Source organism: Anolis sagrei, chromosome 13, assembly GCF_037176765.1.
Source record: "Anolis sagrei isolate rAnoSag1 chromosome 13, rAnoSag1.mat, whole genome shotgun sequence".
NCBI classification, from domain to species: domain Eukaryota; kingdom Metazoa; phylum Chordata; class Lepidosauria; order Squamata; family Dactyloidae; genus Anolis; species Anolis sagrei.
In genome coordinates, this window is record NC_090033.1 from 19,023,701 (window position 1) to 19,048,349 (window position 24,649).

A 24,649-nucleotide genomic window follows, 5' to 3' on the forward strand; every position below is an offset into this window, starting at 1 on the left:
TTTCCTCCATTGTAATAACTCTTCGAGGAACGGTTTTCCTTTTCGGTGGGTAGATTTCGTTCACTTCCTGTTGTGTCGCCCCCGTTCGTAACTATCACTAATTGTGCTTCTCGTTCCAATCCGCAGGTGTCTGGGCGACCAAGCCCATTGGCCGAGGCAGGAAGTTTGGCCCGTTCGTGGGCGACAAGAAGAAACGATCCCAAGTGAAGAGCAATGTGTTCATGTGGGAGGTAAGGAGAAGTAATCGCACAAAGGGTGACCGTCTCACCCGCCTCATAGGAAACCTGCTACAAAACAGGAGCTTTTTTGTTGAGTTCTAGGGCCAGAGAAGCAGATGGCGGAAACAGAAGAACGGGGAGCGTGCTTGCTCCATCCATGTTCAAAATTTACACAAATGACCAGCCTCTAAGAGCTAAGAAACATTGAAACCATTAAGCTTCTTCTATACTTCAAAAAACTTGTTACAAAGGGGACAGAGAGCTTCATCTATGCTGATGATCGTGCCATCACCACTCAAGGAAATCAGCTACCGAACAGGAGCTTTTTTGTTGAGTTCCAGGCCCGGAGAAGCAGATGGCGGAAACAGAAGAACGGGGAGCGTGCTTGCTCCATCCATGTTCAACATCTACACAAATGACCAGCCACTGCCAGAAGGGACAGAGAGCTTCATCTATGCTGATGATCGTGCCATCACCGCTCAAGGAAATCAGCTACCGAACAGGAGCTTTTTTGTTGAGTTTGAGGGCCAGAGAAGCAGATGGCGGAAACAGAAGAACGGGGAGCGTGCTTGCTCCATCCATGTTCAACATCTACACAAATGAGCAGCCACTGCCAGAAGGGACAGAGAGCTTCATCTATGCTGATGATTGTGCCATCACCACTCAAGGAAATCAGCTACAAAACAGGAGCTTTTTTGTTGAGTTCCAGGCCCGGAGAAGCAGATGGCGGAAACAGAAGAACGGGGAGCGTGCTTGCTCCATCCATGTTCAACATCTAAACAAATGACCAGCCACTGCCAGAAGGGACAGAGAGCTTCATCTATGCTGATGATCGTGCCATTACCGCTCAAGGAAATCTACAAAACAGGAGCTTTTTTGTTGAGTTCCAGGGCCAGAGAAGCAGATGGCGGAAACAGAAGAACGGGGAGCGTGCTTGCTCCATCCATGTTCAACATCTACACAAGTGAGCAGCCACTGCCAGAAAGGACAGAGAGCTTCATCTATGCTGATGATCGTGCCATCACCGCTCAAGCAGGGAGCTTTGAGATGGTTGAACTGAAGCTCTAGGCCAGTGTTTCTCAACCTTCCTAATGCTACGACCCCTTAATACAGTTCCTTATGTTGTGGTGACCCCCCAACATAAAATTATTTTCGTTGCTACTTCATAACTGTATGTTTTGCTACTGTTTTCAATGGTGTATTTTCATTGATTGAACCAAATTTGGCACAAATACCCAATACACCCGAGTTTGAATACTAGTGGGGTTGGGAGGGGTTGATTTTGTCATTTGGGAGGTGTGCGCGACCCTGGCTTATATAGGGTAAACAGGAAGCAGAACAATGGGCCACTAATTGCTGGCCTGCACTGCTGGCTAAAAGAATGCAGCCTCGACCCGCCTCTCCAACAAAGCAACACCCAAGCAGCTAATTTTAAACACTTACTCAGATCTCTAGTGCCCTCTAACAAAGCAACACTCAAAGCAGCTAATTTTAAACACTTACTCAGATTTCTAGTGCCCTCTAACAAAGCAACACTCAAAACACCTAATTTTAAACACTTACTCAGATGTCTAGTGCCCTCTAAGACAAGGCTTATCCTGAAACAGAAGGGAACAAGATGGCTTCTTGCTTCCTCAACTTCTGTGGGAGCACAACCGAGAAAGGTAGTATAGAAATACAGTAAATAAAATAAATTAAATACTGTGTTTTCTGATGGTCTTCGGCGACCCCTCTGACACCCTCTCGCGACCCCTCCAGGGGTCTCGATCCCCAGGTTGAGAAACACTGCTCTAGGTGCTCTTACTACCTACGACAGGGAAAACCAGCGGATCCCTAACCCATCTAAAACACAGACATGTGCCTTTCACCTTAAGAGCAGACAAGCATCCCGAGCTCTGAGGATTATTACCTGGGAAGGAAGGAATCCCACGGGAGCATTGCAGCATTGCACCCAAATACCTGGGAGGAGTCACTCTGGACCGTGTCCTGACCTACAAGAAGCATTGCCTGAACATCAAGCAAAAAGTGGGCGCTAGAAACAATATCATATGAAAGCTGACTGGCACAACCTGGGGATCACAACCAGACACAGCGAAGACATCTGCCCTTGCGCTATGCTACTCTGCTGCTGAGTACGCATGCCCAGTGTGGAACACATCTCACCACGCTCAAACAGTGGATGTGGCTCTTCATGACACATGGAGTGTCTGTGCCCTACACCACTGGAGAAATTACACTGCTTAGCGGGTATTGCACCACCTGACATCCGCCGGGCAGTGGCAGCCAATAGTGAAAGGACCAAGGCAGAGACATCTCCAGCTCATCCCTTATTTGGGTATCAGCCAGCACGTCACCGACTTAAATCAAGACATAGTTTTCTAAGATCTACAGAGACACTCGCTGGAACACCTCAGCAAGCGAGAGTCCAAAAGTGGCAGGCTCAAACCCAGAACCTCAACCAATGGCTGATACTAGATGAGAGACTCCCCCCTGGGCACACAGAAGAAGACAAGGCGACTTGGAAGGCATTGAACAGACTGCGCTCTGGCACCACGAGATGCAGAGCCAATCTTAAGAAATGGGGCCACAAAGTGGAATCCACGACATGTGAGTCTGCAGAGCCCTGCTACATGCACAATGGAGGACTTTCTTGCAGCAACACCAGTGGCACTCCAAGTGGCCAGCTACTGGTCAAAGTTCATTCAATCAACTACCAATCTTGCAAACTTTGTGTTTTGTTTGTTTGATTATTAAAAAATGCAAAACAACTGTTTGGTTTGTTCATGAACTCAACAAAAAAGCTCCTGTTTTGTAGCAGGTTTCCTATGAGGCAGGTGAGATGGTAGTCCTTTGTGATATTATACATTTTTCTCAGGAGGAGCTGGTTTACAGTATCATAAGTGCTTCTTGTAGGTCAGAGCACGGTCCAGAGTGACTCCCAGGTATTTGGGTACGCTTCAATGCTCCAATGGGATTCCTTCCCAGCTGATCCTCAGAGCTTGGGATGCTTGTCTGTTCTTGAGGTGAAATGCACATGTCTGTGTTTTAGATGGGTTAGGGATGAGCTGGTTTTCCCTGTCATAGGCGGTAAGGTCACCTAGAGCTTCGGAGAGCTTCTGTTCAACCATCTCAAAGCTCCCTGCTTGAGCGGTGATGGCACAATCATCAGCATAGATGAAGCTCTCTGTCCCTTCTGGCAATAGGTGGTCATTTGTGTCGATGTTGGGACATGGATGGAGCAAGCACGCTTCCTTGAGGCAGGCCGTTCTTCTGTTTCCGCCCTCTGCTTCTCTGGCCCTGGAACTCAACGAAGAAGCTCCTGTTCGGTAGCTGATTTCCTTGAGTGGTGATGGCACAATCATCAGCATAGATGAAACTCTCTGTTCCTCATCGCTGGTCATTTGTGTAGATGTTGAACATGGATGGGGCAAGCACGCTCCCCTGAGGCAGGCCGTTCTTCTGTTTCCGCCATCTGTTTCTCTGGCCCTGGAACTCAACCAAAAAGCTCCTGTTCGGTAGCGGATTTCCTTGAGTGGTGATGGCACGATCATCAGCATAGATGAAACTCTCTGTTCCTCATCGCTGGTCATTTGTGTAGATGTTAAACATTAATGGAGCAAGCACGCTCCCCTGAGGCAGGCCGTTCTGTTTCCGCCCTCTGCTTCTCTGGCCCTGGAACTCAACCAAAAAGCTCCTGTTCGGTAGCGGATTTCCTTGAGTGGTGATGGCACGATCATCAGCGTAGATGAAGCTCTCTGTCCCTCCTGGCAGTGGCTGGTCATGTGTGTAGATGTTGAACATGGATGGGGTAAGCACGCTTCCTTGAGGCAGGCCGTTCTTCTGTTTCCGCCATCTGCTTCTCTGGCCCTGGAACTCAACGAAGAAGCTCCTGTTCGGTAGCTGATTTCCTTGAGTGGTGATGGCACGATCATCAGCATAGATGAAACTCTCTGTTCCTCATCGCTGGTCATTTGTGTCGATGTTGAACATGGATGGAGCAAGCACGCTCCCCTGAGGCAGGCCGTTCTTCTGTTTCCGCCCTCTGCTTCTCTGGCCCTGGAACTCAACCAAAAAGCTCCTGTTTTGTAGCAGGTTTCCTATGAGGCGGGTGAGGCGGTCGTCCTTTGTGATACTATACATTTCTCTCAGGAGGAGGCGGTGATTGACGGTATCATAAGCCGCTGACAGGTCTATGAAGACAGCTCCTGTGATCGGCTGCCTTTCAAAGCCATCTTCTATGTGCTGAGTCACGTTCAGCACTTGCGATGTGTAGCTTCTGCCTTTCCTGAATCCAGCTTGCTGTGGGATCAGACAGGGGTCTATTTTTTCCCATCATTCTATAATAGACTAGCTGACCTTTGGGGTCTCTTCCAACTCTAGGATTCTGTCCCTCTGTGTATCACTCTACCTGTCTATCTAGCTATCTATCTACTTATCTATTTGTTTGTCTGTCTACCTGCCTGTTTTTGTACCTCTCTCTCTCTCTTCCTAGGATTCTAACTAGTCCAACCCCCTCCGAAATACATTACAACGCATACACAAAACCACACAGATATATACACAAACACATATATACACACATATATGTATATACACACACAAAACACATACACAGAAAAGGGGGAAGGAAAGAAAGAAGGGTAGAGAAGGAAGGAGGGAAAGAAGGAAAGAAAGGATAGAGAAGGAAGGAGAGGAGGAGAGAGAGAAGGGAGAGAAAGAGTGAAAAAATGAGGGGTGAAGGAAAGAAAGAAAGGTAGAGGAAGGAAGGAGGGAAGAAGAGAAAGAAGAGTAGAGAAGGAAGGAAAAGAAGAGGGAAAGAAGGAAGGGTAGAGAACGAAGAAGAGAAAGAGGGAAAGAAGGAGGGAAGAAGAGAAAGAAAGAAGAGTAGAGAAGGAAGGAAGAGAAGGAAGGAGGGAAAGAAGGAAAGAAAGGATAGAGAAGGAAGGAGAGGAGAGAGAGAAGAAGGGAGAGAAAGAAGGAAAGAATGAGGGGAGAAAGAAAGGTAGAGGAGGAAGGAAGGAGAGAAGGAACGAAAGAGAGAAAGAGAAGGAAGGAAGGAAAGAGATAAGGAAGAATGAAACCAAAGAGCAAAGGAAGCGAGAAAAGAAACTGGTAAAGAAGGGAAAGAAAAAGAGGGAAGGAAGGAGGAGGAAGGGAAGGGAAGGAAGGAAAGAGAGAAAGAGGGAGGGAAGGTTGGCCACAGCAACGCGTGGCAGGAACAGCTAGTTATTATATATAAGTCTATAATCGGAAACTCCTCAAAGCACAGCAAAGAATCAGTACAAGAAAACTGCACTACAAACCAGAGCTGACAGCTGGCACCACAAAGCATTGCATGGGCAGTTCCTCAAACTGCGGCCCGCGGGCCAGACCTGGCCCCCCGAGGGAATTTATCCGGCCTGCGCGAGGCCCCAAACAACTGTATTAAGAGGGTTGAGAACCACTGATCTATGGCAAGCATCCTCAGAGGTTGTTAGGTGACAACAATCCTATCTCTTCAGCCAAAAGCAGGCCCACACTTCCCATCGAAATACTAATAAGCTTATCTATGTGTATGACAGATATAGTACCACCTCCCTGGTGACCCCCCCCCCCCAGAAAAAGAATTTGAGATCATCCAGTTATAAAGATGGAAACCTTTCGCATTAAATACCTCTTTTTTTCCTCCCCAAGGTTTACTACCCCAATTTGGGATGGATGTGTGTTGATGCCACGGACCCACAGAAGGGGAACTGGCTGCGCTATGTGAACTGGGCCCGTTCCGGAAAGGAGCAGAACCTCTTCCCTTTGGAGATCAACCGGAGCATTTACTACAAAACCTTCAAGGTAAGGAGACCCTCCATGTCTTTCCTCCATTGCCTTGTTCGGTCGTCCCATCGCTTCGCTAGCACACCCACAATACACTATGTAACAGCATTGGAATTTTTTCCCTGTTCCTGGTTTGAAGGTGTTATTTCCTGTTTCATTGTGCGGCCCTTCCTTTGAAGGTAGCTGTTTTACCCCAGAAACTTCATTTTTGTGGCACAAACTATGTTGAATGGGTTGGGACTCGGTGATTGGAAAACTAGAGCAAAATGTGCAATAGCGGGGTGTCCCTCCCACAGAAACAAAGTTTGGGCAGTTTAATATACATTTTCCTTGTTTTCAGTGATAGAACCAATTAGGAAATGACGTTTATAACCCAGGAACAAAAATCATGTTACATAGTGTTGTTGTTGTTGTTATTGTTATTCAAGGGGTGTACAGGATAAGGAGAGACTACTCTTCTTATAGCATTGTTGTTGTTATTCCCTTTTCCCTACAGGTGTTGGCTATTTGTTTGAATTCTTCTTTGGTGATTTCTCCCTTTTTCCACTTCTTGTGCATGTCTCTTTTGTGTTTTAGTACCGTTAGAAGTTCTTTGGACATCCATTCTGGCTTCTTTGCACTTGTCCTATTTTTTCTCTTTGTTGGCACAGTTTGCAATTGCGCCTTGAGAATTTCACTCTTGAGAAATTTCCATCCATCCGTAACTCCCTTGTCTTTTAGTATCTGTTTCCTTCATTGTTGTGGTGGTGATTGTTGTTGTTATTCAAGCGCTGTACAGGATAAGGAGGGACTACTGGTCTTACAGTGTTGCTGTTATTCAAGGGGTGTATGGGACAAGGAGGGACTACTGGTCTTACAGTGTTGTTGTTATTCAAGGGGTGTATTGGACAAGGAGGGACTACTGGTCTTACAGTGTTGTTGTTATTCAAGGGGTGTATGGGACAAGGAGGGACTAGTGGTCTTACAGTGTTATTATTATTCAAGGGGTGTACGGGACAAGGAGGGACTACTGGTCTTGCAGTGTTGTTATTATTATTCAAGGGGTGTATGGGACAAGGAGGGGCTACTAGTCTTATAGCATTGTTGTTGTTGTTGTTGTTGTTATTCAAGGGATTTATAGGATAAGGAGGGACTACTTGTCTTTCAGTGTTCATACACCCTTTGAATAACAACAATAACAACAATGCTTTAAGACCAGTGGTCCCTCCCTATCCTGTACACCCCTCGAATAACAACAACAACAACAACAACAACGTAAGACCAGTAGTCCCCCCTTGTCCCATACACTCCTTGAATAACACCAACAACAACAATGTAAGACCAGTTGTCCCTCCTTGTCCCATATACCCCTTGAATAATAATAACAACACTGCAAGACCAGTTGTCCCTCCTTGTCCCATATACCCCTTGAACAACAACAACAATGCTGAAAGACTAATAGTACCTCCTTATCCTGTACACCCCTTGAATAACAACAACAACAACATCATTGTTGTGGTGGGGGTGGTTGTTCAAGGGGTGTATGGGACAAGGAGGGACTCCTGGTCTTACAGTGTTGTTGTTATTCAAGGGCTGTACGGGATAAGGAGGGACTACTGGTCTTACAGTGTTGTTGTGATTCAAGAGGTGTTACAGTGTTACAGTGTTACAGTGTTGTTGTGATTCAAGAGGTGTACGGGACAAGGAGGGACTCCTGGTCTTACAGTGTTGTTGTTGTTATTCAAGGGGTGTATGGGACATGGAGGGACTCCTGGTCTTACAGTGTTGTTGTTGTTATTCAAGGGGTGTATGGGACAAGGAGAGACTCCTGGTCTTACAGTGTTGTTGTTATTCAAGGGCTGTACGGGATAAGGAGGGACTACTGGTCTTACAGTGTTGTTGTGATTCAAGAGGTGTTACAGTGTTACAGTGTTACAGTGTTGTTGTGATTCAAGAGGTGTACGGGACAAGGAGGGACTCCTGGTCTTACAGTGTTGTTGTTGTTATTCAAGGGGTGTATGGGACATGGAGGGACTCCTGGTCTTACAGTGTTGTTGTTGTTATTCAAGGGGTGTATGGGACAAGGAGGGACTCCTGGTCTTACAGTGTTGTTGTTATTCAAGGGCTGTACGGGATAAGGAGGGACTACTGGTCTTACAGTGTTGTTGTGATTCAAGAGGTGTTACAGTGTTACAGTGTTGTTGTGATTCAAGAGGTGTACGGGACAAGGAGGGACTACTGGTCTTACAGTGTTGTTGTTGTTGTTATTCAACTGGTGTATGGGACGAGGAGGGACTACTGGTCTTACATCATTGTTGTGTTGGTGATTGTTGTTGTTCAAGGGGTGTACGGGATAAGAAGGGACTACTGGTCTTACAGTGTTGTTTTTGTTGTTGTTGTTGTTGTTCTTGTTGTTGTTAGTCAAGGGGTGTATGGGATAAGTTGCACCACTGGTCTTACATCATTGTTGTTATTCAAAGGGTGTTTGGGACAAGGAGGGACTACTGGTTATACATCTTTGTTCTTATTCTTGTTATTCAAGGGGTGTACGGGATATGGAGGGACCACTGGTCTTACATCATTATTGTGGTGGTGGTTGTTGTTCAAGGGGTGTATGGGAAAAGGGAAGACTACCAGTCTTACAGCATTGTTGTTATTGTTGTTGTCCAAGAGGTGTATGGGACAAGGAGGGACTACTGGTCTTACAGCGTTGTTGTTGTTGTTCTTATTCAAGGAGTGTAAGGGATAAGGAGGTACTACTAGTCTTACAGCATTGTTGTTGTTGTTGTTATTGTTATTCAAGGGATGTATGGGACAAGGAGGGACTACTGGTTTTACAGCATTGTTGTTATTGTTGTTCAAGGGGTGTACGGGATAAGGAGGGGCTACTGGTTTTACATCATTGTTGTTGTTATTCAAGGGGTGTACGGGATGAGGGACTAGTGGTCTTACAGTGTTGTTGTTATTCAAGGGGTGTACAGGATATGTAGGACTACTGGTCTTATAGCATTGTTGTTATTGTTGTTCAAGGGGTTATTCAAGAGGTGTATGGGACAAGGAGGGACTACTGGTATTACATAGTTGTTGTTGTTGCTATTCAAGGGGTGTACGGGATAAGGAGGGACTACTGGTCTTACAGTGTTGTTGTAATTGTTCAGGGGGTGCATGGGACAAGGAGGGACTACTAGTCTTACAACGTTGTTGTTATTCAAGGGGTGTACGGGACAAGAAGGGCCTACTGGTCTTACATCATTGTTGTTGCTATTCAAGGGGTGTATTGGACAAGGAGGGACTACTGGTCTTACAGTGTTGTTGTTGTTCTTGTTGTTATTCAAGGGGTGTACTGGATAAGTGAGACTACTGGTCTTACATCATTGTTATTGTTGTTATTCAAGGGGTGTATGGGACAAGGAGGGACTACTGGTCTTACATCATTGTTGCTATTCAAGGGGTGTACAGGATCAGTAGGACTACTGGTCTTATAGCATTATTGTTGTTATTGTTGTTGTTCAAGGGGTGGATGGGATAAGGAGGGACTAGTGGTCTTACAATGTTGTTGTAATTGTTCAGGGGGTGTATGGGACAAGGAGGGATTACAGGTCTTACAGCATTGTTGTTGTTATTGTTGTTATTCAAGGGATGTATGGGACAAGAAGGAACTACTAGTCTTACAGTGTTGTTGTTTTTGTTCTTCAAGGGTTGTACTGGATAAGGGGGACTACTGGTCTTATAGCATTGTTGTTGTTGTTGTTGTCATTCAAGTGGTGTACGGGACAAAGAGGGACCACTCGTCTTACAGCATTGTTGTTATTGTTCAAGCGGTGTGCAGGATAAGGAGGGACTACTGGTCTTACATAGTTGTTGTTATTCAAGAGGTGTATTTAATAAGGAGGGACTACTGGTCTTACAGTGTTCTTGTTGTTGTTATTCAAGGGGTGTACGGGATAAGGAGGGACAACTGTTCTTACATTGTTGTTGTTGTAGTAGTTCATGGGGTGTATGGGATAAGGAGGGACAACTATTCTTACATTGTTGTTGTTGTTCATGGGGTGTAAGGGATAAGGAGGGACAACTGTTCTTACATTGTTGTTGTTGTTCATGGGGTGTACGGGATAAGGAGGGACAACTGTTCTTACATTGTTGTTGTTGTTCATGGGGTGTACGGGATAAGGAGGGACAACTGTTCTTACATTGTTGTTGTTGTTCATGGGGTGTACGGGATAAGGAGGGACAACTGTTCTTACATTGTTGTTGTTGTAGTTCATGGGGTGTACGGGATAAGGAGGGACAACTGTTCTTACATTGTTGTTGTTGTAGTTCATGGGGTGTACGGGATAAGGAGGGACAACTATTCTTACATTGTTGTTGTTGTTCATGGGGTGTAAGGGATAAGGAGGGACAACTGTTCTTACATTGTTGTTGTTGTTCATGGGGTGTATGGGATAAGGAGGGACAACTATTCTTACATTGTTGTTGTTGTTCATGGGGTGTACGGGATAAGGAGGGACAACTGTTCTTACATGGTTGTTGTTGTAGTTCATGGGGTGTACGGGATAAGGAGGGACAACTGTTCTTACATTGTTGTTGTTGTAGTTCATGGGGTGTACGGGATAAGGAGGGACAACTATTCTTACATTGTTGTTGTAGTTCATGGGGTGTAAGGGATAAGGAGGGACAACTGTTCTTACATTGTTGTTGTTATTCAAGGGGTGTATGGGATAAGGAGGGACAACTATTCTTACATTGTTGTTGTTGTTCATGGGGTGTAAGGGATAAGGAGGGACAACTGTTCTTACATTGTTGTTGTTGTTCATGGGGTGTACGGGATAAGGAGGGACAACTGTTCTTACATTGTTGTTGTTCATGGGGTGTACGGGATAAGGAGGGACAACTGTTCTTACATTGTTGTTGTTGTAGTTCATGGGGTGTACGGGATAAGGAGGGACAACTATTCTTACATTGTTGTTGTTGTTCATGGGGTGTAAGGGATAAGGAGGGACAACTGTTCTTACATTGTTGTTGTTGTTCATGGGGTGTACGGGATAAGGAGGGACAACTGTTCTTACATTGTTGTTGTTGTTCATGGGGTGTACGCGATAAGGAGGGACAACTGTTCTTACATTGTTGTTGTTCATGGGGTGTACGGGATAAGGAGGGACAACTGTTCTTACATTGTTGTTGTTGTAGTTCATGGGGTGTACGGGATAAGGAGGGACAACTATTCTTACATTGTTGTTGTTGTTCATGGGGTGTAAGGGATAAGGAGGGACAACTGTTCTTACATTGTTGTTGTTGTTCATGGGGTGTACGGGATAAGGAGGGACAACTGTTCTTACATTGTTGTTGTAGTTCATGGGGTGTACGCGATAAGGAGGGACAACTGTTCTTACATTGTTGTTGTTGTAGTTCATGGGGTGTACGGGATAAGGAGGGACAACTATTCTTACATTGTTGTTGTAGTTCATGGGGTGTACGGGATAAGGAGGGACAACTGTTCTTACATTGTTGTTGTTGTTCATGGGGTGTACGGGATAAGGAGGGACAACTGTTCTTACATTGTTGTTGTAGTTCATGGGGTGTACGGGATAAGGAGGGACAACTATTCTTACATTGTTGTTGTAGTTCATGGGGTGTACGGGATAAGGAGGGACAACTGTTCTTACATTGTTGTTGTTGTTCATGGGGTGTACGGGATAAGGAGGGACAACTGTTCTTACATTGTTGTTGTAGTTCATGGGGTGTACGGGATAAGGAGGGACAACTATTCTTACATTGTTGTTGTTGTTCATGGGGTGTACGGGATAAGGAGGGACAACTGTTCTTACATGGTTGTTGTTGTAGTTCATGGGGTGTACGGGATAAGGAGGGACAACTGTTCTTACATTGTTGTTGTTGTAGTTCATGGGGTGTACGGGATAAGGAGGGACAACTATTCTTACATTGTTGTTGTAGTTCATGGGGTGTAAGGGATAAGGAGGGACAACTGTTCTTACATTGTTGTTGTTATTCAAGGGGTGTATGGGATAAGGAGGGACAACTATTCTTACATTGTTGTTGTTGTTCATGGGGTGTAAGGGATAAGGAGGGACAACTGTTCTTACATTGTTGTTGTTGTTCATGGGGTGTACGGGATAAGGAGGGACAACTGTTCTTACATTGTTGTTGTTGTTCATGGGGTGTACGGGATAAGGAGGGACAACTGTTCTTACATTGTTGTTGTTGTAGTTCATGGGGTGTACGGGATAAGGAGGGACAACTATTCTTACATTGTTGTTGTTGTTCATGGGGTGTAAGGGATAAGGAGGGACAACTGTTCTTACATTGTTGTTGTTGTTCATGGGGTGTATGGGATAAGGAGGGACAACTGTTCTTACATTGTTGTTGTTGTTCATGGGGTGTACGGGATAAGGAGGGACAACTGTTCTTACATTGTTGTTGTTGTTCATGGGGTGTACGCGATAAGGAGGGACAACTGTTCTTACATTGTTGTTGTTCATGGGGTGTACGGGATAAGGAGGGACAACTGTTCTTACATTGTTGTTGTTGTAGTTCATGGGGTGTACGGGATAAGGAGGGACAACTATTCTTACATTGTTGTTGTTGTTCATGGGGTGTAAGGGATAAGGAGGGACAACTGTTCTTACATTGTTGTTGTTGTTCATGGGGTGTACGGGATAAGGAGGGACAACTGTTCTTACATTGTTGTTGTAGTTCATGGGGTGTACGCGATAAGGAGGGACAACTGTTCTTACATTGTTGTTGTTGTAGTTCATGGGGTGTACGGGATAAGGAGGGACAACTATTCTTACATTGTTGTTGTAGTTCATGGGGTGTAAGGGATAAGGAGGGACAACTGTTCTTACATTGTTGTTGTTATTCAAGGGGTGTATGGGATAAGGAGAGACTACTGGTCTTACAGCGTTGTTGTTATTGTTGTTATTCATGGAGTGTCCGGGATAAGGAGGGACTACTGGTCTTACATTATTGTTGTGGTGGTGACTGCTGTTGTTATTCAAGGGGTGTACAGATTAAGGAGAGACTACTGTTCTTGTAGTGTTGTTGTTGTTATTATTCAAGGGGTGTATGGGACAAGGAGGGACTACTGGTCTTATAGCATTGTTGTTGTTGTTGTTGTTATCCGAGGGATGTATGGGACAAGGAGGGACTACTGGTCTTACAGTGTTGTTGTTACTGTTCAAGGTGTGTGCAGGATAAGGAGGGACTACTGTGTTGTTGTTGTTGTTGTTGTTGTTATTCAAGGGATGTATGGGACAAGGAGGGACTACTGGTCTTACAGTGTTGTTGTTATTCAAGGGGTGTATGGGACAATAAGTGGGACTACTGGCCTTATAGCATTGTAGTTGTTGTTGTTCAAGGGGTGTACGGGATAAGGAGGGACTACTGTTCTTACAGCGTTGTTGTTGTTGTTGTTATTCAAGGGGTATCTGGAATAAGGAGAGACCACTGGTCTTATGCCATTGTGGTGGTGATTGTTGTTGTTGTTCAAGGGGTGTAAGGGATAAGGCGGGACTACTGGTCTTATATCATTGTTGTTGTTGTTGTTGTTGTTGTTGTTGTTGTTATTCAAGGGGTGTCTGGGAGAAGGAGAGACCACTGGTCTTACGCCATTGTTGTCGTGGTGATTGTTGTTGTTGTTCAAGGGGTGTAAGGGATAAGGCGGGACTACTGGTCTTATATCATTGTTGTTGTTGTTGTTGTTATTCAAGGGGTATCTGGAATAAGGAGAGACCACTGGTCTTATGCCATTGTGGTGGTGATTGTTGTTGTTGTTCAAGGGGTGTAAGGGATAAGGCGGGACTACTGGTCTTATATCATTGTTGTTGTTGTTGTTGTTGTTGTTGTTGTTGTTATTCAAGGGGTGTCTGGGAGAAGGAGAGACCACTGGTCTTACGCCATTGTTGTCGTGGTGATTGTTGTTGTTGTTCAAGGGGTGTAAGGGATAAGGCGGGACTACTGGTCTTATATCATTGTTGTTGTTGTTGTTGTTATTCAAGGGGTATCTGGAATAAGGAGAGACCACTGGCCTTACGCCATTGTTGTCGTGGTGATTGTTGTTGTTGTTCAAGGGGTGTAAGGGATAAGGAGGGACTATTGGTCTTATATCATTGTTGTTGTTGTTGTTGTTGTTGTTGTTGTTGTTGCTATTCAAGGGGTATAAGGGATATATGAGAACTGCATCGCTTATAGCACTGATATAGGAGCCCCCCATGGCACAGTGGGTTAAACCCTTGTGCTGGCAGGACCAAAGACTGACAGGTTTGAATCTGGGGAGCGTGCGGATGAGCTCCCTCTGTCAGCTCCCTCTGACTGTTCTAATGTAGCACAAATCCTATGTAAAATCATTAATATGGAAATCTGAAATATATACAGAAAGTCTTCACTCCCCATGCAAGGACATGAGAGAAGCCTCCCGCAAGGATGGTAAAACATCAAAACGTCTGGGCATCCCCTGTGCAGCATCCTTGCAGACGACCCATTCTCTCACACCAGAAGCAACTTGCAGTTTCTCAATTTTTTTTTAATTATTTCTATTATCATTATTATTATTATTATTATTATTATTATTATTATTATTATTATTATTATTCAAGGGGTATAAGGGATAAGAGGAGACTACTGGGCTTCTGGTATTGGCATTATTATTAATTATTATCATTATTAGGAGCCCCTGGTGAAGTGGCCCTCTGTGAAGTCACCAGATACCCTTCTTCTTTTCCTTCCCTCCTTCTTCCCTTCTTCTTTCTTTCTTTCTTTCTCTCCTTCCTTCCTTCTCTACCCTTCTTTCTTTCCTTCTTTCTCTCCTTCCACCTTCTTTCTTTTCCTCTTTCCCTTTTTCTTTCTCTCTTTCTCCCCCTCCTTCTCTCCTTCCTTCATTCTCTACCCTTCTTCTTTTCTTCCCTTCTTCTTTCCCTCTTTCTTTCTCTCCTTCCTTCCTTCTCTACCCTTCTTTCTTTCCTTCTTTCTCTCCTTCCACCTTCTTTCTTTTCCTCTTTCCCTTTTTCTTTCTCTCTTTCTCCCCCTCCTTCTCTCCTTCCTTCATTCTCTACCCTTCCCTCCTTCTTCCCTTCTTCTTTCTTTCTTTCTTTCTTTCTCTCCTTCCTTCCTTCTCTATCCTTCTTTCTTTCCTTCTTCCTCTCCTTCCACCTGCTTTCTTTTCCTCTTTCCCTTTTTCTTTCTCTCTTTCTCCCCCTCCTTCTCTCCTTCCTTCATTCTCTACCCTTCCCTCCTTCTTCCCTTCTTCTTTCTTTCTTTCTTTCTTTCTTTCTTTCTCTCCTTCCTTCATTCTCTACCCTTCCCTCCTTCTTCCCTTCTTCTTTCTTTCCCTCTTTCTTTCTCTCCTTCCTTCCTTCTCTACCCTTCTTTCTTTCCTTCTTTCTCTCCTTCCACCTTCTTTCTTTTCCTCTTTCCCTTTTTCTTTCTCTCTTTCTCCCCCTCCTTCTCTCCTTCCTTCATTCTCTACCCTTCCCTCCTTCTTCCCTTCTTCTTTCTTTCTTTCTTTCTCTCCTTCCTTCCTTCTCTACCCTTCTTTCTTTCCTTCTTCCTCTCCTTCCACCTGCTTTCTTTTCCTCTTTCCCTTTTTCTTTCTCTCTTTCTCCCCCTCCTTCTCTCCTTCCTTCATTCTCTACCCTTCCCTCCTTCTTCCCTTCTTCTTTCTTTCTTTCTTTCTTTCTCTCCTTCCTTCCTTCTCTACCCTTCTTTCTTTCCTTCTTTCTCTCCTTCCACCTTCTTTCTTTTCCTCTTTCCCTTTTTCTTTCTCTCTTTCTCCCCCTCCTTCTCTCCTTCCTTCATTCTCTACCCTTCTTCTTTTCTTTCCCTTCTTCTTTCCCTCTTTCTTTCTCTCCTTCCTTCCTTCTCTACCCTTCTTTCTTTCCTTCTTTCTCTCCTTCCACCTTCTTTCTTTTCCTCTTTCCCTTTTTCTTTCTCTCTTTCTCCCCCTCCTTCTCTCCTTCCTTCATTCTCTACCCTTCTTCTTTTCTTCCCTTCTTCTTTCCCTCTTTCTTTCTCTCCTTCCTTCCTTCTCTACCCTTCTTTCTTTCCTTCTTTCTCTCCTTCCACCTTCTTTCTTTTCCTCTTTCCCTTTTTCTTTCTCTCTTTCTCCCCCTCCTTCTCTCCTTCCTTCATTCTCTACCCTTCCCTCCTTCTTCCCTTCTTCTTTCTTTCTTTCTTTCTTTCTTTCTCTCCTTCCTTCATTCTCTACCCTTCCCTCCTTCTTCCCTTCTTCTTTCTTTCCCTCTTTCTTTCTCTCCTTCCTTCCTTCTCTACCCTTCTTTCTTTCCTTCTTTCTCTCCTTCCACCTTCTTTCTTTTCCTCTTTCCCTTTTTCTTTCTCTCTTTCTCCCCCTCCTTCTCTCCTTCCTTCATTCTCTACCCTTCCCTCCTTCTTCCCTTCTTCTTTCTTTCTTTCTTTCTCTCCTTCCTTCCTTCTCTACCCTTCTTTCTTTCCTTCTTCCTCTCCTTCCACCTGCTTTCTTTTCCTCTTTCCCTTTTTCTTTCTCTCTTTCTCCCCCTCCTTCTCTCCTTCCTTCATTCTCTACCCTTCCCTCCTTCTTCCCTTCTTCTTTCTTTCTTTCTTTCTTTCTTTCTCTCCTTCCTTCCTTCTCTACCCTTCTTTCTTTCCTTCTTTCTCTCCTTCCACCTTCTTTCTTTTCCTCTTTCCCTTTTTCTTTCTCTCTTTCTCCCCCTCCTTCTCTCCTTCCTTCATTCTCTACCCTTCTTCTTTTCTTTCCCTTCTTCTTTCCCTCTTTCTTTCTCTCCTTCCTTCCTTCTCTACCCTTCTTTCTTTCCTTCTTTCTCTCCTTCCACCTTCTTTCTTTTCCTCTTTCCCTTTTTCTTTCTCTCTTTCTCCCCCTCCTTCTCTCCTTCCTTCATTCTCTACCCTTCTTCTTTTCTTCCCTTCTTCTTTCCCTCTTTCTTTCTCTCCTTCCTTCCTTCTCTACCCTTCTTTCTTTCCTTCTTTCTCTCCTTCCACCTTCTTTCTTTTCCTCTTTCCCTTTTTCTTTCTCTCTTTCTCCCCCTCCTTCTCTCCTTCCTTCATTCTCTACCCTTCCCTCCTTCTTCCCTTCTTCTTTCTTTCTTTCTTTCTTTCTTTCTCTCCTTCCTTCCTTCTCTACCCTTCTTTCATTCCTTCTTTCTCTCCTTCCACCTTCTTTCTTTTCCTGGGCTTCTGGTACTGGTATTATTAATAATTATTATCATTATTAGGAGCCCCTGGTGAAGTGACCCTCTGTGAAGTCACTGGATGGGCTGTTGCTAGGTGAAGTTGTCCTCTATTGATGACACTGGGACGTATATGATGGAGGTGAACTACAACTCCCAAACACAATGTCAGTGTCCACCAAACCCTTCCAATGTTTTCTGTTGGTCAAACTGTCCACCAAGCTTGGTTTAATTCCATAGAGTCCACAGTGCTCTCTGGATGGAGGTGAACTACAACTCCCAAACTCAAGGTCAATGCCCACTAAACCCTTCCAATATTTTCTGTTGGTCATGGGAGAACTGTGTGCCAACTTTGGTTCAATTCCATCGTTGATGAGGTTCAGAATGCTCTTTGATTGTAGGTGAACTATATATCCCAGAAACTACAACTCCCAAATGTCAAGGTCTATTTCCCCCAAACTCCACCAGTGTTCACATTTGGGCATATAGAATATCCGTGCCAAGTTTGGTCCAGATCCATCATTGTTTGAGTCCATGGTAGTCTCTGGATGTAGGTGAACTACAACTCCCAAACTCAAGGTCAATGCTCAGCAAACCCTTCTAGTGTTTTCTGTTGGTCATTTGAGTCCTGTATGCCCTGGTTGGTTCAATTATATCATGCTATTTGATTGTAGGTGAACTATAAATCCCAGCAACTACAACTCCCTATCTATCTATCTAGTTATATCTATCTATGGCTGGATGGCTCTCTGTCAGGAGGGCTTTGATTACGTTTTTTTGCCCAGGTGAAGGGAGATGGACTGGATGGCCTTGAGTATTTTCCGTTGGTCACGGGGGTTCTGTGTGGGAAGTTTGCCCCAAATCTGTCGTTTTTGGGGATCAGAATGTTCTTTGATTGTAGGTGAACTATAAATCTCCATAACTACAACTCCCAAAGGTTACGGTCTATTTCCCCCAAATGCCATCTATGTTTATATTTGGGCATATGGAATATTCGTGCCAAGTTTGGTCCAGATCCATCATTGTTTCAGTCCACAGTGCTCTCTGGATGTAGGTGAACTACAACTCCCAAACTCAAGGTCAATGCCCACCAAACCCTTCCAATATTTTCTGTTGGTCATGGGAGATCTGTGTGCCAAGTTTGGTTCAATTCCATGGTTGGTGGGGTTCAGAATGCTCTTTGATTGTAGGTGAACTATAAATCCCAGCAACTACAACGCCCAAATGTCAAGATTCTATTTTCCCCAAACTCCACCAGTGTTCTCATTTGGGCGTATTGAGTATTCGTGTAGAGTTTGCTCCAGATCCATCATTGTTTGAGTCCACAGTGCTCTCTAGATGTAGGTGAACTACAACTCCCAAATTCAAGGACAATGCCCACCAAACCCTTCCAGTATTTTCTGTTGGTCATGGGAGTTCTGTGTGCCAAGTTTGGTTCAATTCCATCGTTGATGAAGTTCAGAATGCTCTTTGATTGTAGGTGAACTATAAATCCCAGTAACTACAACTACAACTCCAAAATGTCAAGGTCTATTTCCCCCAAACTCTATTTGGACTCATATTTGGGCATATTGAGTATTCGTGCCAAGTTTGATCCAGATCCATCATTGTTTGAGTCCATGGTCGTCTCTGAATGTAGGTGAACTACAACTCCCAAACTCAAGGTCAATGCACACCAAAACCCTTCCAGGGTATGAGGAAAGACGGAAGGAAGGAGGTAGAGGAGGAAGAAAGGAGAGAAAGGGAGGGAAGGAGAGAAGGAAGTATGGAAGCAAAGAGCGAAGGAAGGAAAGAGGTAGAGAAGGAAGAATGGAGAGAAAGGGGGAGGGAAGGAAAGGAGGAAAGACGGAAGGAAGGAGGTAGAGGAGGAAGAAAGGAGAGAAAGTGAGGGAAGGAGAGAAGGAAGGTTGCAAGCAAAGAGCGAAGGAAGGAAAGAGGTAGAGAAGGAAGAATGGAGAGAAAGGGGGAGGGAAAGAAAAGGGGGAAAGGAAAGAAAGGTAGAGAAGGAGGAAAGGAGAGATAGAGAGAGGGAAAGGGGGAAGGAAGGAAAGAGGTAGAGGAGGAAGAAAGGAGGGAAAGGGGAGGGAACGAGAGAAGGAAGGATGGAGGCAAAGCGAAGGAAGGAAAGAGGTAGAGAAGGAAGAAAGGAGAGAAAGAGGGAGGGAAGGAAAGACGGAGTGAAGGATGGAAGCAAAGAGCGAGGGAAGGAAAGACGGAAGGAAGGAAAGAAGTAGAGAAGGAAGAAAGAGAAAGAGGGATGAAAAGAAAAGGGGTGAAGGAAAAACGGAAGGAAGGAGGGATGGAAGGAAAGTGCGAAGGAAGGAAAGAGGTAGAGAAGGAAGAAAGGAAAGAGGGATGAAAAGAAAAGGGGGGAAGGAAGGAGGGATGGAAGGAAAGAGCGAAGGAAAGAAAGAGGTAGAGAAGGAAGAAAGGAGAGAAAGAGGGGGAGAAGGAAAGAAATAGAGAAGGAAGAAAGGAGAGAAAGAGGGATGAAAAGAAAAGGGGGAAGGAAAGACGGAAGGAAGGAGGGATGGAAGGAAAGAGTGAAGGAAGGAAAGTGGTAGAGAAGGAAGAAAGGAGAGAAAGAGGGATGAAAAGAAAAGGGGGGAAGGAAGGAAAGAGGCAGAGAAGAAAGAAAGGAGAGAAAGAGGGAGGGAAGGAAAGACGGAAGGAAGGATGGAAGCAAAGAGCGAAGGAAGGAAAGAGGTAGAGAAGGAAGAAAGAGAGAAAGAGAGAGGGAAGAAAAGACAGAAGGAAGGAAAGAGGTAGAGAAGGAAGAAAGAGAGAAAGAGAGAGGGAAGAAAAGACGGAAGGAAGGATGGAAGCAAAGAGCGAGGGAAGGAAAGACGGAATCAAGGAAAGAGGTAGAGAAGGAAGAAAGGAAAGAAAGAGGGAGGAAAGGAAAGACAGAAGGAAGGAAAGAGGTAGAGAAGGAAGAAAGAGAGAAAGAGGGAGGAAAGGAAAGACAGAAGGAAGGAAAGAGGTAGAGAAGGAAGAAAGAGAGAAAGAGAGAGGGAAGAAAAGACGGAAGGAAGGATGGAAGCAAAGAACGAGGGAAGGAAAGACGGAATCAAGGAAAGAGGTAGAGAAGGAAGAAAGGAGAGAAAGGGGGATGAAACGAAAAGGGGGAAGGAAAGACAGAAGGAAGGAGGGATGGAAGGAAAGAGCAAAGGAAGGAAAGAGTTAGAGAAGGAAGAAAGGAGAGAAAGAGGGTGGGAAGGAAAGAAGTAGAGAAGGAAGAAAGGAGAGAAAGAGGGAGGGAAGGAAAGTAGAGAAGGAAGAAAGGAGAGAAAGAGGGATGAAAAGAAAAGGGGGGAAGGAAAGACGGAAGGAAGGAAGGAGGGATGGAAGGAAAGAGTGAAGGAAAGAAAGAGGTAGAGAAGGAAGAAAGGAGAGAAAGAGGGATGAAAAGAAAAGGGGGGAAGGAAAGAAAGAGGTAGAGAAGGAAGAAAGGAGAGAAAGAGGGAGGGAAGAAAAGAAGTGAAAGAGGGAAGGAAGGTGTCGAAGTGAAAGAGAGGAGGAATGTGTGAGAGATCTGTGCCAACGCCTCTGCAAATCTGCAAGTCACGGTGCCTTTGGTGTCGGTGCAGTCCTCCTTCCAGCAGAGGGGATGAGGCCCGGCTTTTGCTCTCCGTCTCCTCCCTTCTTTCCTTCCCTCTCTTTTCGGTGACGCCTGGCAGGAACCTTCCCGGAACGAGTCCTTCCCGTTCCGTTCCAAGGCGGGGAGGAAATCGGTTCCCAGGGCAGAGTACAGCTGTTGCCCGTCACCCTCCACACCCCACCTCCAGTTTGGTTTGATTGACACCCACTCCTCCTTTTGTGTTTTCCTCCTTCCCCTTTTCCAGCCCATTGAGCCCGGCGAGGAGCTGTTGGTCTGGTACAATGGGGAAGACAACCCGGCCATAGCGGAGGCGATCGAGGAAGAGCGGGCCAGCAACCGGGGCAAACGCAACTCCCCCAAAGCCAAGAAAGGTAAGGGCTTGTTTGGCGTCGGAGCAATTCCGGCATTCCTCGTTCCGCATTCCTCCCAAAGTACACTTCCTTCCTATTGTTGATGGCATTCACGGCCAGGAGTGTTGTTGTGCGGCTGTTTCCTTCCCTCCGGTTTCTTTGATTCCAAGTGAACTATAATTCCCAGCAACTACAACTCCCAAACGACAAAATCAATATTTTTTGAGTGAAAGACACACGACAAAAAATATAAAAATAAATAATATTAATATTATTAGTCTTTTTTGCATTTGTCGCCATGTCCTCCAAAGATTATAGTCGCTCCTGACACGACAAAAATATATTATTATTATTATTATTATTACTATTATTAGGATTATAGTCGCTCCTGACACGACAAAAATATATTATTATTATTATTATTATTATTACACTTTTTTGCATTGGTCGCCATGTCCTCCAAAGATTATAGTCGCTCCTGACACGACAAAAATATATTATTATTATTATTATTATTATTAGGATTATAGTCGCTCCTGACACGACAAATATTATTATTATTATTATTACACTTTTTTGCGTTGGTCGCCATGTCCTCCAAAGATTATAGTCGCTCCTGACATGACAAAATATTATTACTATTATTATTACTATTATTAGGATTATAGTCGCTCCTGACACGACAAAAATATATTATTATTATTATTATTATTATTATTATTATTATTACACTTTTTTGCATTGGTCGCCATGTCCTCCAAAGATTATAGTCGCTCCTGACATGACAAAAATATATTATTATTATTATTATTATTATTATTACTATTATTAGGATTATAGTCGCTCCTGACATGACAAATATTATTATTATTATTATTAGGTTTTCTTTTTGCATTGGTCGCCATGTCCTCCAAAGATTATAGTCGCTCCTGACATGACAAAAATATATTATTATTATTATTATTATTACTATTATTAGGATTATAGTCGCTCCTGACATGACAAATATTATTATTATTATTATTATTATTACACTTTTTTGCATTTGTCACCATGTCCTCCAAAGATTATAGTTGCTCCTGACATGACAAAATATTGTTATTATTATTATTATTATTATTATTATTATTAGGGGTATTTTTTTGCATTGGTCTCCATGTCCTCCAAAGATTATTGTTGCTCTTGGCATGACAAAATATTATTATTATTATTATTATTATTATTAGGCTTTTTTGCATTGGTCTCCATGTCCTCCAAAGATTATTATTATCATGATTATTATTAGGGTTTCTTTTTGCATTTGTCGCCATGTCCTCCAAAGATTATAGTCGCTCCTGACACGACAAAAATATTATTATTAGTATTATTATTATTATTATTATTATTATTATTATTATTATTAGGCTTTTTTGCATTTGTCGCCATGTCCTCCAAAGATTATTATTATCATGATTATTGTTAGAGTTTCTTTTTGCATTTGTCGCCATGTCCTCCAAAGATTATAGTTGCTCCTGACATGACAAAATATTGTTGTTGTTATTATTATTATTATTATTAGGCTTTTTTGCATTTGTCGCCATGTCCAAAGATTATTATTATCATGATTATTATTAGGGGTATTTTTTTTTTTTTGCATTTGTCACCATGTCCTCCAAAGATTATAGTCGCTCCTGACATGACAAAAATATATTATTATTATTATTATTATTATTATTATTATTATTAGACTTTTTTGCATTGGTCTCCAAAGATTATTACTAACATGATTATTATTAGGGTTTCTTTTTGCATTTGCTGCCATGTCCTCCAAAGATTTTATTATTAATATTATTATTATTAGGCTTTTTTGCATTGCTCACTGCATCTTCCAAATAATAACAATAATAATAATTAGGGTGTTTTGCATTTGTCGCCATGTCCTCCAAAGATTATAGTTGCTCCTGACACAACAAAAAATACAGGGTTAGTCAAAATGAATAGGCCAATTCGGGTACAATTAATTTTCTTATTGGCCTATTCATTTTGACTAACCCTGTATTATTATTATTATTATTAGACTTTTTTGCAATTGTCGCCATGTCCTCCAAAGATTATAGTTTCTCCTGACATGACAAAAATATATTATTATTATTATTATTAGGTTTTTTTGAATTTGTTGCCAAGTCCTCCAAAGATTATTATTATCATGATTATTATTAGGGGGTTTTTTTTTTTTTGGCGTTTGTTGCCATGTCCTCCAAAGATTTTATTATTAATATTATTATTATTAGGTTTTTTTGCATTGGTCGTCATGTCCTCCAAAGATTATAGTTGCTCCTATATTATTATAATTTATAATTATAATAATATAGGATATAATAGGATATAATAATAATAATTTATTATTATAAATTATTATTATAATTTATAATTATAAATTATTATTATTAGGCTTTTTTGCATTGGTCTCCATGTCCTCCCAAGATTATTATTATCATGATTATTGTTAGGGTTTCTTTTTCATTTGTTGCCATGTCCTCCAAAGACTTTATTATTAATATTAATATTATTAGGCTTTTTTGCATTGGTTGCTACATCCTCCAACTATTATTATTATTATTATTATTATTATTATTATTAGGCTTTTTTGCATTGGTCTCCATGTCCTCCAAAAATTTATTATTATTATTAGACTTTTTTTGCATTTGTCGTGCTGTCCTTCAAATATTTGTTGTTGTTATTATCATTGCTACTATTATTATTATTATTATTATTATTATTAGCCTTTTTGGTATTTGTCACTAAGTCCTTCAAATATTTATTATTATTATTATTATTATTATTATTATTAGGCTTTTTGCATTTGCTGTCATGTCCTCCGAAGATGATGATGATGATGATGATGATTATTATTATTACTATTATTATTAGACTTTTTGCATTTGTTGCCGTGTCCTCCAAAGATGATGGCAATGACCATGATGATGATGATGATGATGATTAGGCTTTTTGGCATTTGTCACTAAGTCCTTCAAATATTTATTATTATTATTATTATTATTATTATTATTATTATTATTAGGCTTTTCGCATTTGTTGCCGTGTCCTCCAAAGATGATGATGATGACGATGACGATGATTATTGTTATATTAGGCTTTTTGCATTTGCTGTCGTGTCCTCCAAAGATGATGATGATAATATTGATAATACTATAATAATATTCATAATAATAATAATAATAATATGCATTAAAACATATTTAAAGGAAGGCACTCACGTCTTAGGTCTTTTGTGTTATAAATGCAGGCACAAATGATCTGAATCCAGGCACTGTGTGTCTAGGGATGTGGTTGCATGCTCTCAAAATACGGTTACAGGTATAATGTAAACTCCATTTAAAAATGGACGGCCGTACACACTCGCTTTCAACAAGTGCAATGTTTAGAGTTGAGCCCCGTTTACCACTTGCCCAAGAGTGAAATACTCAAGGCGCAGTTGCAAACTGTGCCAACAAAAAGAAAAAAAAAATAGGACAA

At 42.7% G+C, this 24,649-nt stretch overlaps 1 protein-coding gene across 1 annotated transcript in view; it reads left to right on the forward strand.

Annotated features, from left to right (window-relative positions):
* PRDM2 (PR/SET domain 2) overlaps positions 1 to 24,649 on the forward strand; it is a 77,828-nt gene that overhangs the window by 27,504 nt on the left and 25,675 nt on the right. Inside the window, exons 4-6 of the mRNA XM_067472862.1 lie at positions 127 to 230; positions 5,892 to 6,044; positions 21,028 to 21,154. Coding sequence (XP_067328963.1) covers positions 127 to 230; positions 5,892 to 6,044; positions 21,028 to 21,154 — 384 coding nt within the window. The remainder of the gene's footprint in view (positions 1 to 126; positions 231 to 5,891; positions 6,045 to 21,027; positions 21,155 to 24,649) is intronic.